Source organism: Bombus fervidus, chromosome 6 (genome assembly GCF_041682495.2).
Source record: "Bombus fervidus isolate BK054 chromosome 6, iyBomFerv1, whole genome shotgun sequence".
Taxonomy (NCBI): domain Eukaryota; kingdom Metazoa; phylum Arthropoda; class Insecta; order Hymenoptera; family Apidae; genus Bombus; species Bombus fervidus.
The window spans coordinates 14,750,772-14,764,087 of record NC_091522.1 but is presented as its reverse complement, the minus strand read 5'-3'; the positions used below and the strand labels follow the sequence as shown (position 1 = coordinate 14,764,087).

The window sequence follows — 13,316 nt, the reverse complement described above, 5'->3', positions numbered from 1 at the left end:
ACGCTCACATTTCTTAACATGCAAACTTATACTACCGTGGTATAGGAAATTTGGTTTCTCTAAGCAATATAAATTCATATCATATTTTATTCGAATTGTTCTTTATTTATACAATAGCATACCTATATGATGCACACAAATATACACATCTAACATAACATAATTAACACTTTTCATTGCTGTTCTTCATATTGGTGTTTAATATGTTTCCACAGTTTCTGAAACAAAAATTATAGATCATGTTGTCTGACTCTTATTTTCTTTTCTTTTTTTTTTTTTTTATTTTAAGTCTAGTATATCTGTTATGCAATGCTTTTTATAGAATTACTAAAATTACATTCAACTTATGTAAATGAAATATTAATTTATATTACTTTACATAACTTCATTCGTGTACAATTTACAATAGCGTATGATATATTATTGAATGCTTTATCAAAAACATAAAATTAAATGAGATTGAGCATGAGATTTATTATACAATGAGAAATAACTAAATCGAACTAGTACTATTTTAATCAATTTGTTATGCAAAAAATTAATATATTTTTAAAATATACAATATTTCTTACTTGTATTTATATATTTATACATACCCCCTCATTCACACTCTCGAATATTTTATCCCCAATCATATCAAATCCTCGTTCGAAGAAAAAGGTGGCTGCTAGAATGCTGAATGTGAATGTAGAAGATCTTTTAAAAAGGGTATATAAAATAGCCATTATCTTGACTTCGATAGCTATTTTTCGAACAAAATTATTAATTTTACAAGCTCCTTTTATTATCGACCGCAAGACAGCAGCGCTCTTTATATACTTATTCTTATTACTCTAATACAAGACGAAATGACGTAAATGATCGTTAGGTTATGTCACAAACCATATATAATACAGATCTATCATTCAATGAAAATTTTTATCGTATATTTCATGTAGATGAGCACTTTGTGTCACTTGCAATGTAAATTAGTATTGAGCATAAAATAAAATTACAACTACAGAAAAATCTGTTACAAGTTACAACATTAATAATGATATGAAATTATATAGTACGGGGCGGGCCATCGACATACGATTGTAAATGGGATAGAAAGTGAAGAGTTCTATACGGGTATTCGATTCGGCAACGCGCCAGTCCGACATTTGCCGAACTACGTATTCAAATTATCAAGTACATATGTTGGGATACTTCAAATTTTCAATTAATGATTGAATTATAGTACTAAATTTAAATTCCTCTATCTTTTGATCCGATTCCTTTTCCACAGTAAAATTATTTATCGTGATCTTATTCGATAGAAATATTTATATGGATTATATGATAATAACTTACACGAGATATATTTAACATTAGTTAGGACTTTATTTCAAATATACAATTTTATTATAACAACCTGTGTAAAATTTGCGGCTAGTAATAATAAAATAGTTTATGTTGTATGTCTTTAATTCGTATATTTTGAATTATAAAATCGTCTTACAATTAACTTAAGTACTTGAATTTAGGTCTTTCCCTTCAAGAGATAGCTTATATTAAATCAGAGTCATAAAAATATATTTTGATAAATTATATTAAAATACCTGATAAAGTATAACACTGTAATGTATTCTTTTCTATCTATCTATAATGGATTCTTTTCTATCACGTTTCAATAAAAATGAATAATCAGCTAATAAACAATTATGCTGATTAAATTACTTTCAAATAGCGTCTTCATAGTTTGGCATTTAGATCTTGAATTTTTTTCTTGCTGCATTGTAGATTTTCAAGGATATTATGTACTTTTCAAATACTTTTTAAATTTTGTTTATTAAAATATTAATGTGATTTCATAAGAATCCCAAACAGTGTACATTTTAGTGATTTAAATCAGGTGCACAGGATGTAGTAAACAAAGAATGCAGCAAGAAAAGAATATTACAACAATGTATAGTTATAACTTGTTTAATAATTCAGTCATATCTGTAATGTAAATTAAACAGATTAATCTACTTAAAGGATGGCACGTATGTATATATACATAGTAATAAATTGAGTTATCACAGAAATGTGAGAAAATTTATCATGTAAATTACTACATTTATAGGATTTAAAAAAAATTAATTATCAGTAACTTTCTCCTTCCCTTGTATCATTCAAGATTTCTTACACATGTATATCTATTAGATACATGTTTGTATCTCATAAGTACATTATAAAAAAAAGGTTCTTAAATTATTTTCATTATATATAAAATGATAGTGAAATAAATTTCACTTGTCTATCATTAAAAAACAATTTGTTTCATATATCTTCGCATAGTTATATGTTTAGGTATAAGCAAATATATGAGTTCATATAATTCAGGACATAATTTGTTACAATTGACAAGTTATATCCAATTAAATGCAGGTACTCCTCTTTTTGTAAAATGCTCATTTAATATTTATCTATTTAAAAAGTCTCTTTTCATATGAGAAAAGGCTATGAACATTTCCTTCTTGTTGAGCAGAATATGTTCTTCTTTCAAATTTTAATTCTCCACTATACATCATAGATCTTAAGGTAGATATAGACTTTGCACCGATATCTTGGCATCCATGTTTAATGCCATATATTAAATAGGATAAAAAATTTAAAACAGTTCCTCTGTCAATTATTGAGCCACTAACACCTTGAGCTATTTTCAACTTGTCCATTTCATTATGAAAGTACCTATCCATTGCTGAACCATGTGCATCTTTTCTATTCATAGCTTCTAAGGAGCCCATGCCTCTATATTTCTTTAGACGTACACCATCACGAAAAAAATATTCACCTGGTGCCTCTAAGGTACCAGCTAATAAAGATCCCATCATAACTGTGCTAGCACCCAAACTTAAGCTTTTAGTAATGTGCCCAATAGATTGAATACCACCATCAGCTATAATAGGTACACCAAATTTCCTTGCATATTCTGCAACTTTATATACAGCAGTTGCTTGAGGTCTTCCCACAGCCATAACTTCTTGAGTAATACAAATAGATCCACAACCCATCCCAACTCTTAAAGCATCAGCTCCAGCTTCTATAAGATTTTTAGCTTGCAAAGTTGTTACAACATTCCCTGCAATTACCTGCAATTCTGGATATTCTGATTTAATGTACTTAATCATATCAATTTGATATATAGAATTGCCTTGAGAAGAATCCAAAACAATAACATCAACACCAGCTGTAGTAAGATGTTGCAGTCTTTCTTTATCAGCATCGCGTGTACCAATAGCAGCACCAACCAACAATTGTTTATTCTCATCTTTACTAGCATTTGGATAGCTACGATTCTTTTTCAAGTCAGTTCTTGCCATTAAAGATACTAATTCCCCTTCCTCATTGACAATTGGGAGTTTTCCTTTTCTAGACTTCTCAAGAATTACATTTGCCTCTTGTAATGTTACACCAGCAGTTGCAGTGATCAGATCCTCCAATTTTGTCATTATTGATTTCAATTTTATGCATTTTTGATCTGTTGTATTCTTCAAAAAATCAATATCCCTAGATGTTACGATGCCCAATAGTTTACCTCCAACTTTTCCTGTATTTGTAATAGGAACACCAGAAAAGCCATGTTCAGCTTTCACATTTAAGACATCTTTGACTGTGTGATTAGGTGATAGAACTACTGGATCCCTAATGAAACCATGTTTATATTTCTTGACCTAAAAATCATAAAAATTGAAAAAAAAAAAAAAAAAAGATTTAGACACATTGATGTCTGGAATAGCTGAATTTCAGTTCAAGGGTCATAAAATTATTGTTCTTTTTATTTAAAACATTCATCTTTACAAACGCATAACTTAAAATTAAAACTTACATTTTTGAATTTTACGCATAGAAAATTATTCAATGACAAAAAAAGGTGTCAATAATTTTATGTCTCTTAAATCGAAGTTAGATCGGAAATTATTTACCGTTGATTTATATGTTGTCACTAAACACTAATAACATTATTATCCGAATCGAAAATCGAAAATCGAATCGAATTCGAAAAAGATCATAGATACAGATAGACGAGATGAAACCTGTATTCCATTTATATTAACGGCAAATGTGTCTGTGAGGGGATGTGTCGTGAGTTCCGATAAAAATTTCGCGGTTGTACTAGACAAACGAAAATGTTTAAATTAAAAAATATATATATACCTTATGTACTTCGTTGGCTTGATATTCAGGCGTACAATTATGATGTATTATGCCAATTCCTCCACATAGGGCCATGGCAATAGCCATGTCAGATTCTGTAACTGTGTCCATGGGAGATGATACTAGCGGTGTTTTAATCATAATCTTCTTTGTCAATGGCGATAGTAAATCAACCTCGTTGGCAGTAAAATCGATATAACCGGGTAAAATAATAAAATCATTATAGGTGATACCATCGCCGGTAGCGAATAATTGTGCTGCTGAAAGTCCATCATCTGGTAAGAGTACATCTGCCGGTTTTCTATCACAGTTACCAATCATAGAGTCTGCCATTGTTTTTTTCTTAATCGACGATTATTTGTGTGAATTCGTGTCCTTTCTTGTCGTAGAAGATTATTTGTACTTCATTAATATTACAACTACCATATGACGAGATGATATATCACGCTTTTGTAGCACTGACGTTAAAAATCGCGCGTCTTTCCCACTCCCGCGTGTGTTGAACCGGAGATCTCCAGGCAAAATGACCGAAGTCAACGTGCGCACAGTGCATTTATAGCTTGTAGCAGCTGTAGCTTATGGCGTTACAGTTAACGGCCAGCGTTGTTGTTGTTACCGGGTGGAGGGAATAAAGGGAAAGGTCGGAAGGTAGTGGGGGAAAATAGTACAGTTATTAACTAGTGATGTGTACTCGTATTGTAGATAAATGAAAGGATAATAACGATGTCTACTTTAAATCGATCACTTCTTCCCTTAATGCCTGCAATTTTATACAAAATGGGATATGATGTTATTCACATGAAATTAGGGGGGGTTTAAGTCATCATTTTATTCCTTTCGAAACTGTTTGGGAAATATAAGCCTTCGAATTTTGTGATTTTTGTTCATTGTTGAGAAAATGTGTTGTACGTTCCAATTTATATCTCGGAAACTATTTATCCTATTGAGTAAACTTCGTTTCGTTTAAATCGGAAAAATAACTTTTTCTGAATAAATGTTTATTACATTGAAAAATTATGAACAAATTTTTATTTTGCAAATTCCACTTCAAGGTTGCGTTTTTAAAAATTCCGAAAAGTTACTATCAGCTTAAATAGCTTAAATAGCTAAATCTTGTGTAAGGACCACGTGGTCCGCTTTATGGCTTTCATTTCATTACAGGGTCAATACTGTTATTTATACTTACAACAGAATTTGGCTGATCCACTTTTGGCCAATAACAATACTTTTATAATAATCAAATTTCTACAAGAATCTTATTTGTAAAGAAATGTCATTGTATGGTAGGATCCACGAGAAGATGGTGGATTCTTTCCATCAGGATAGAATAAGAATGGGATAGAAAGGATAGGATGGATGGCATGGATAGAATTATAGGATAATTTTATGAGTCAAGGATCTCTGTTTTTGTCTGAGACATTCATAGCATGTTATACATGCGCAGAATGAGAACCTTCTTGCATTCTATGTTGATTTTTTTATATTGAATTTTCAGACTGTTTCTTCTATGCTTTCGGTATATGATAGTTGAGACCTGCTTATATGCCCTTTGCCCACTGACATGTATAGTTTGATATAATGTATACTGTTTATACGAGATATGAGATTACCATAAACCAGCTATACTACAGTTGAAGCAAATTAGAGACTATATATGCCAGCGCCTCTATTGTTTGACTGATGTATTAAGGGAAAATGACGCAAAGTTCAAAAAGTGGAGTTTATAAGAGACTAAACTAATAATGTAATACAATAACATATTATTATATTATGTATGCAATATGATATACGAATAGCAAAATAGTAATGCAAATTGCTTGAAATTCAAAAAAGTTAACTACAGCAAATGAAAATAGTGTTGTTAAAATACGCATATAAATGTAATATGAGGTAATATGAAGTAATGATTAATGAAGTTCACAGAAAGGGAATAGTGAATTTAAAATATTTCTAACATTTCTCTCTCTAGTTTATTATTGTGGATAAAGAAGATGTACTTAAACAGTTATATCACATCGTATCTATTAGTGACAGTGCTGAATGCTGTGAGGGCGAAGGGGAATACAGGGAAGTAAAGTACAATGGTTGAACGATAGTGGCGCTACATATTAAAGCCATGATATGTCCAAGATCGAGTCGTTTCATGGAATCTTGTATTCATAGTGTACATATCAGTGTCTTGATCTGGTAACGCTAGTCATAGGCAAGGATTACACATATATGTTATATATACGTAATCTTACTTTATACTAGATCAGTTATGTTAGAAATTAAAAGTGCAACATTAAAATGTTAAAAGGATTTTACGAAAACTCAAGCCATGTAATATATCTATTTTATACCTTATCTGTGCTAATATAAAAGCAAGAGAAATCATGAGCCACGTCAGCGTCTGCTCAATTTCAATTAATAAGCAACTTCTCTTAAGAGTGAGTGACGGTGATCAATGCGTGTCATTCTTGACAGATTGTCATTGTTCTGTCAGAAGTTCCGGGAGATTTCTGTAAATTTTTTGTGTAATGGCACATCATTTCGAAAAATTTTTGGTATGAATTTGTTATGTCGAATAACATGGAGCCCGAAGAGGACGAAATATCTTTGGATTCCAATGTCCCAGAAACGATTACAGAGATGTCAGATCCTATTGAAAAGCATAACCTAAAAGTTAGGCGAAGGAATGTAATTGAAACAGTAAATTTTGTATCAAAAGAAGAAATTTCTGATACGAAAAGTGATGTACCTCTTGTAAGAATGTCCGATTCTACGAAGGCATGGTACGATAATATTATGCCGCAAATACCTGACATCGCAGATTTTAATTTGTCAGGTAAACAAAACGGATCGTTAAATCACGAAGACGATAAAAATTTATTAGAACATAATTTTGGTGATACAGAGCCATTGACGAATAGAGAACGGATGAAGATAAGTGTTATTCGAGGAAGCGTCGCCAATCCAAACCTAACATTAGGAGAACTGAAGCTACTGGGTTGCAGCAGTGAGGGTTTAGTTAATGGTATTTTATTGACATGATCATGGATTATTATCAATAAGAAACCTTTACATGAATAATACAATGTAATTTGCTGTTATACCTTTGTTAAATGAAAATTGTATTGTACAAACTTATTTAAGATAGTAAAACATAAACTTGTATAGGTTCCTTATTGAAAATAATTTTATAACATGTAATTAAATCTTGTAGTCATAAAAATGATCTATAGATGATATACGAAGGGCTTTGTGGCCAACACTATTGCGGCTCCCGGAAGAAACCACTTTTTCTGTAACTGGACTAGAAACTATACACAGTCATATACCAAATGAGGTCTACCAACAAATATTAAAGGATGTAGCACGCAGTGGCAGCCATATTTCGCAAAATGCTACACAACATGAGATTGATCATTTCCATGAACAGCTAACACAATTAATGTGTTGGGTTCTTCACAAACATTCTATGTTGAAGTTAGTATTATATATACATTTACACATCACATGCAACATTTCCATATTGTTATCATTGTGGGAAAGCTTGCTATAGACATATGTATGTTGATAATACAAAATAAAATAATACGTACTTAGTTATTACCAGGGATATAATGATATAGCAGCAACTGTACTTCTTGTCATGGGCTTAGAAAAAGGTTTGCGTGTACTTGAAAGCATTTCTTTAGAATTCCTTGAAAGATTTATGGAGAAAACAATGGAAAAAGTGAATCAAGAATTATTTTATATATTTGCACTCTTGGAGAGAGTGCATCCCACCTTATTAGAACACTTGGAAAAGTTTGTATAATATAAACATATATTATATATATTTGATAAATACATATTTTACATGATATTTGTACAGAATTTTAAATTGAATCTATTTTATGTTATAGTGTAGAATTATTTCCGCATTTTGCATTGGCTGAATATACAACATGGTATGCGCACAAGTATGCGGAAAATAGAAAACTGTTACACAGATTATTTGATTACTTTCTTGGCAGTCCTCCATTGATGCCTCTTTATCTAAGTACTGTGATCGTAGCACATAGAGCAACAGAAATTTTTAATACTACACCTGATATGGGTCACACGCATAAAGTTTTATGTACTGTGAGTAATGTTTAATAAAGTAAAAATGCACTAAAGTCTGTTTATTTTATATAAGAATTATCTTTATTTATAGTTACCGGACGACCTACCTTTTGAAACGCTTCTAGTTGAAGCAAAAAATTTATATCGTGAATATCCACCTGAATCTATAAGTAACGATGTTAGAGAATTCGATCGAAAACGAAAATGTAAAGAACAAGAATGGAAAGCAAAGGCAGAAGCAAGTCGTCAAGAAAGAGAAAAGCAACGTCAACTCAGAATCGTAAAATCAGCGCCAAGAATACCGTATCGTATCAGAAGTTACAAAACGATCACGGTAGTAACTATTTTGGCTCTGGGATTGTATGCCTTTTTAAGATCTTCATCTGGTCTTAACTGACATTAAATGAATATAATCTATTTAGATTATAGATTCATTTATGTGTCCTTGAAACAAAATTCCATTTTATTTATATGCCATTGGTTTGGTAAATAAAACAAATTGTTGGGCACACAAACATAATGAAATAATGATGTACTATTATAAAATACAAGTGATAAGGACCGTTGATAATCTTATTAATCAGTGATTAAACGAATTTGTTTCTGAATGTGTTATAAGGAACATATTGAGCATTCCTGTGCTGCCTTTATGCTGTGTTCTTTGAAATCGATATGAACCTTTTGTGCACATATATTTACAGTATCAGAAATGTAAACAGATCTTTGAGATTGAAAGGGAGGGCAGAGACAAAGCATACATGTGCTTGCGAAAAAATATATCTGTAATATGTATATTTTGAAACATTAAAAAAGGATTTTTAAACGTGAAAGATATATTTGTTGTTTAGATTATTATCGTGTTTTTACGATCTGTGATGCAAGTATGTATATATTCAAATTTGCAAGTAAGAATTAACTTAGTATAACAACAAATTAATGGTTACTAATAAAAAAATATAATTTTATAATTTTATTTATTCCCATTTATACATTTTCAGTTATATTTCTCTTTGTCGTGTGTGATTTTTATCTGAGACTTATTACAAGAAATATACATTGCTGTAAACAATTTGTACTTTCAAAGGCTTTGTTTAAATGTAAACAAATTAAGTTATATTATAAATAGAAAAATCACATAATGTATGTTCTAAATGAATTTGTACCTGAGATATTAAGATAGGAAAAGTGTGCTAATAGATTTTTAATATATTACATAGATATTATAATTAAGAATAAAATTTCAAAGATAATATCAATGTCTAAAAGTATAAAATAAATAAAAACTATAATATATCTTTGTAACTGTCTAGCCATAGATGAACAAAAGTACAAAGCTGGAGTGTTATTATATTTTTCTAATATTAATATTTACTTAATGGAAAATATACTAATATTTGTATATATGTACACATAATCAAAAAAGTATTATTTCTCATTGTAATTTCTTATCGTGAAATATCATTATTGTATTTCTACAATTTATTACATCTTCTAGTTATTTGATTTGGCAATTACACTGGAAATTATACTTAAAGACATAATTCCTTGAGTAATATCATACTTTTAAAAGAATTTTGATATAATTTAATACAGAACTATTGTTAAGAATTTCCATGTGATTTACACCAGGGAAGACTTGAGAATAAACTTTCCGTTTTTGCTTACCCTGCCAATACTTACAACCCTCCAAACTTCTTAAATTTACAGTACCATCACCATCACCGGGAATTAACTGAGGAGTTCCTTCTATTGATATACCAGGCTTATAATATAACCTAGGAATAATTTATATGTAAACATCCCACGAAGCTTGTAAATTGCTATTAAACTGATGATAAGGATAGAATTAACATACTTTTCTACTGTATCTATGCCGCTTCCATACAAACAATGAACCTCAACCTCTGGAGCAGTAAAATCTAATTGATATTTTTCATTATCTTTCCTAAATTCCCAACCATTTGGAACATTTATATCTCTACAAGATTTAATAAATATCATTTTTAATAACATAAGAAAACTATTGAAATATTATTAATACTAGTAATTACATAATTAATTAATTATCGTATATAGTATATCTTACATCAGATAATCTTGTAATGTGAGTAATGTGTAGTTCTTTTTTTCTGACTGTACCAATATTTCTGTGTCTTTCCAGAATAATCTTGATGGCAATAACCATCCTAAGCTAGGACTAGTTATCTGTTCATCTTTCAGAATACTTTGGCGTAAAAGGTATGCGCCTAAATCATCTCCTACAAGAGGGGAATAATAAAAGTATAATTGCTTATATATATATATATAACATGCATACATATTATGCGTACTTCATACCAACTGCAAAGACTTTAAGTGCTTTAACACTGCCACCCCAAACAGCTGAAAGAGTAATCAGACAATTGATGTATTTGTCCTTCCACTTCTGAGATTGACGTTGTAAGAATATAAGTGACATTGGTCCACCCATACTGTGTGCTAGTAATGTTACAGGGACTTGATTATTATTGTTATATGTTTCTTCAACCAAATCTTTCAATCTATTGAAAAACATTTCATTTTCATCTAAAAAAGAGATAAAGATTTTCTCTTTGCATCATGGTAAAATTAAAATATAATGATATGTAAGCACAACTATGTAATATATATTTTAATAATGAATTATACATACTGGGTGCTTTTCTAAAATCATAAGGTGCACCACGCAAAGAATGATTTCTGACATATCCAAGTTCATTCACTAGCATGTTACCAATGTCTTTAAAGTATGCTCCAGGAGAAGCTTTACTTGGATCTAAATATTCAACAACAAATGGATCACCCCAACCTGGTATACGTATATCAACACCATCTTGATTTCTTGTTGTTCTTGTAATATTGTCATAAGTTAATTTCATATTGTCAATCTAGAATGCAGTAGACATATTAAATAAATAATTTGTTATATACTATTAAAAGTATAGGAAATATAAAATATAACAACAATTACCCAGCAGTCTATGATGACTGGTACAAGTAATTCTAAATTTAACCAGATATTAAAATATTCAGTAGAAACTTTCTCACATAAATAATGCACCACTGTGGTTTTGTTAATTTTTGCTTCCACTTGACTGCCACCATCGCCTGGAACTTTTAATACAATAATTATTATATATGAATACAATAATTCAAAATAATGCATTACGAAATTACTTCATATAATGAAAAATAATTACCAAGTATAACGGGAGATATTTGTTTATTTCTAGAATGCCACGACTTTACAGATAGAAAGCAAGATAAAGAAATAATCGTGTATATAACAAGATATAAACGCATTTTGTATTAAACTCTTCTACTGATTAGATATGCAATGACATTAAAATTGTACATTTCAATTTATATTGTATAATTGACACCACTATTTGGGATAGCCGTTGATTCAATCACAAACACGCACAATAAACAGATCGTTGCACTAACAATGAATTTTTTTCTTTTAGTCACGTAGCTGATAGTACGCAATCAGCTGATGACGCACACATTTGAGATTCGTCAATATGGAAAATATTGTACTCAATACGATAGTCGCCGATAAGCATGGGAAACATTCAGCCAAAAATAAGTTCCAAGAATTGTTGCCTCTAGCGGTCAAACGGCTGAACTATACGCACATTTCTCTCTCCAGTGCAGTTTGGTACTTTTGATGGGAGAAACCTGTGTATATACGACAAGAGGAGAAATTTCCACATCTTGAAAATGACGTCATATTCCAGGAATTTTTCAAAACTGAAGTTTTTGAGATTTTGACCAGAACTTTGAATCGACTTTACAATTTTATATGAAGAGAATATGATCTTGTAGAAGATGACAGTACTTCGATAATTCTTGGAGTTTAGTGTTATCTCTCGGAATTTTCGAAAGCTATTTCGCGGTCATTTTATTCTTCCTCTTTAAATTCCGCATGTTCTTAACCATTTTTCGATTTCATTTTTTTAATTCTGGTGGGTTTTTGTGGGATTTAATAGAGAAAAGAATAAATAACATGATTGTTGCTGAACTATTCTGATTTATTGAAACTCTTTCCAAATACATTTTGTATAAGTAATTTAAAATAAGTAATCTCATTTTTTACTTTCATTGTATTATGTACTGTATTGTGTGTTACGTCTGGCGACACTCTATCTAGACCAGGCCACACACCGCGGGCAAGATGGCAACCAGATGTCTACACATTTTTACTGCGTACCCTAAATAGCCTTAAGGACCTATCATAAATCTCAGGAATTTTCTAGCTAAGGTCTTTCAGATCTAACAAAGATCTTTTTACTTAGCCGTTTTCTAAAGTTTGTTTACTACGAGAAGACACGGGAAAGTTAGTTTTTCTCACGTATGATGCTTCCCACTAGCAACTTTCTATCGAGGGTGGCTAAGACACTTCCTAGTCCACCAACCTTCTTATTATCCAATTAGAAGCAATGTCTATTGCCCTCACTTTCCTAACCAAAATTGTCATCAACAAATCCGATGATCCTGTGTGCTAGACACACCCATCACTAGCTTTCCTCCAACACAGCATCGTCACTAAAACTTCCCTTATTCTTCATCGTTAGAATAGTCAACATGTCTGTACCGAGTTTCTATCCTTAAATCAATCACTTACTTAATTTGTACCTATGCATCAACGTAACAATCTTCTTTACAAAGTTGCTGAAATAAATATTAATTTATACGTGTTAATTCAGTGTAAACTCAATTGAACCACCCTTATTATCCTAACAGAAATAAGGGAATCGAACGATTCATGGCGTCGATTATTCGAATCGTAACGGGAATTTACGACTCCCGTTGACGCGTTTCTTCGAGATCGCGTCTCTCCGCGAACGGTTGAAACACTTTCAATGCACATCTTCATGCGCATTTTTAACAATGAAATCCAACTTTTCACAAGAGTCCCAAACACATAAATTTCATTGATAATAACGTACCGAATCAGTTTGTGCAAAAAAATTTTCCCGGTAATGGATGTTTTGAAGATTAATCTGACAGGTCTACTTTTGCAGCGACCTCTACCCTAT

The 13,316-nt window shown here is 31.0% G+C and overlaps 4 protein-coding genes across 5 annotated transcripts; 1 reads left to right on the top strand and 3 right to left on the bottom strand.

The window, feature by feature from the left end:
• Window positions 1-84: 84 nt before the first annotated feature.
• On the bottom strand, window positions 85-1,047 carry Ox (ubiquinol-cytochrome C reductase complex subunit oxen). The gene is made up of 2 exons (XM_072005545.1): window positions 597-1,047; window positions 85-218 (listed from the first exon to the last, which is right to left on the bottom strand). The coding sequence occupies exons 1-2, from the start codon at window positions 723-725 to the stop codon at window positions 174-176; spliced, it is 174 nt and encodes a 57-aa protein (XP_071861646.1). The 5' UTR covers window positions 726-1,047; the 3' UTR covers window positions 85-173.
• Window positions 1,048-1,341: 294 nt separating this feature from the next.
• Window positions 1,342-4,881, bottom strand: LOC139988263 (inosine-5'-monophosphate dehydrogenase 1b-like). The gene is made up of 3 exons (XM_072005461.1): window positions 4,624-4,881; window positions 4,165-4,543; window positions 1,342-3,680 (listed from the first exon to the last, which is right to left on the bottom strand). The coding sequence occupies exons 2-3, from the start codon at window positions 4,495-4,497 to the stop codon at window positions 2,433-2,435; spliced, it is 1,581 nt and encodes a 526-aa protein (XP_071861562.1). The 5' UTR covers window positions 4,498-4,543; window positions 4,624-4,881; the 3' UTR covers window positions 1,342-2,432.
• A 1,437-nt stretch (window positions 4,882-6,318) lies between these two features.
• Window positions 6,319-9,090, top strand: LOC139988222 (TBC1 domain family member 20). Of its 2 annotated transcripts, XM_072005375.1 has the most exons (6): window positions 6,319-6,991; window positions 7,061-7,180; window positions 7,389-7,632; window positions 7,753-7,956; window positions 8,055-8,274; window positions 8,348-9,090. In XM_072005375.1, the coding sequence occupies exons 1-6, from the start codon at window positions 6,724-6,726 to the stop codon at window positions 8,651-8,653; spliced, it is 1,362 nt and encodes a 453-aa protein (XP_071861476.1). In that variant the 5' UTR covers window positions 6,319-6,723; the 3' UTR covers window positions 8,654-9,090. The 2 variants fall into 2 exon arrangements, with proteins under 2 accessions (XP_071861476.1, XP_071861475.1); XM_072005374.1 differs by having other exon boundaries at window positions 6,319-7,180.
• Window positions 9,091-9,213: 123 nt separating this feature from the next.
• On the bottom strand, window positions 9,214-11,841 carry LOC139988228 (lysosomal phospholipase A and acyltransferase). The gene is made up of 7 exons (XM_072005384.1): window positions 11,475-11,841; window positions 11,246-11,388; window positions 10,928-11,162; window positions 10,594-10,821; window positions 10,343-10,514; window positions 10,112-10,234; window positions 9,214-10,031 (listed from the first exon to the last, which is right to left on the bottom strand). Exons 1-7 carry the CDS (start codon window positions 11,575-11,577, stop codon window positions 9,812-9,814), a joined length of 1,224 nt encoding a protein of 407 aa, XP_071861485.1. The 5' UTR covers window positions 11,578-11,841; the 3' UTR covers window positions 9,214-9,811.
• Window positions 11,842-13,316: the final 1,475 nt, after the last annotated feature.

What these genes read in the sequence shown, in the direction of transcription:
- LOC139988263 (XM_072005461.1), bottom strand. Translation starts at nt 4,497, where the DNA reads ATGGCAGACTCTATGATTGGTAACTGTGATAGAAAACCGGCAGATGTA. An exon ending in AAGCCAACGAAGTACATAAG is followed by an intron (nt 3,681 to 4,164) that starts GTATATATATAT and finishes TATGATTTTTAG; the next exon opens with GTCAAGAAATATAAACATGG.
- LOC139988222 (XM_072005374.1), top strand. Translation starts at nt 6,724, where the DNA reads ATGTCGAATAACATGGAGCCCGAAGAGGACGAAATATCTTTGGATTCC. An exon ending in CAGTGAGGGTTTAGTTAATG is followed by an intron (nt 7,181 to 7,388) that starts GTATTTTATTGA and finishes AATGATCTATAG; the next exon opens with ATGATATACGAAGGGCTTTG. An exon ending in CACAAACATTCTATGTTGAA is followed by an intron (nt 7,633 to 7,752) that starts GTTAGTATTATA and finishes ATACGTACTTAG; the next exon opens with TTATTACCAGGGATATAATG.
- LOC139988228 (XM_072005384.1), bottom strand. Translation starts at nt 11,577, where the DNA reads ATGCGTTTATATCTTGTTATATACACGATTATTTCTTTATCTTGCTTT. An exon ending in CAGTCATCATAGACTGCTGG is followed by an intron (nt 11,163 to 11,245) that starts GTAATTGTTGTT and finishes ACTGCATTCTAG; the next exon opens with ATTGACAATATGAAATTAAC. An exon ending in ACATTACAAGATTATCTGAT is followed by an intron (nt 10,235 to 10,342) that starts GTAAGATATACT and finishes TAAATCTTGTAG; the next exon opens with AGATATAAATGTTCCAAATG.
- Ox (XM_072005545.1), bottom strand. Translation starts at nt 725, where the DNA reads ATGGCTATTTTATATACCCTTTTTAAAAGATCTTCTACATTCACATTC. An exon ending in TCGAGAGTGTGAATGAGGGG is followed by an intron (nt 219 to 596) that starts GTATGTATAAAT and finishes TTTTTGTTTCAG; the next exon opens with AAACTGTGGAAACATATTAA.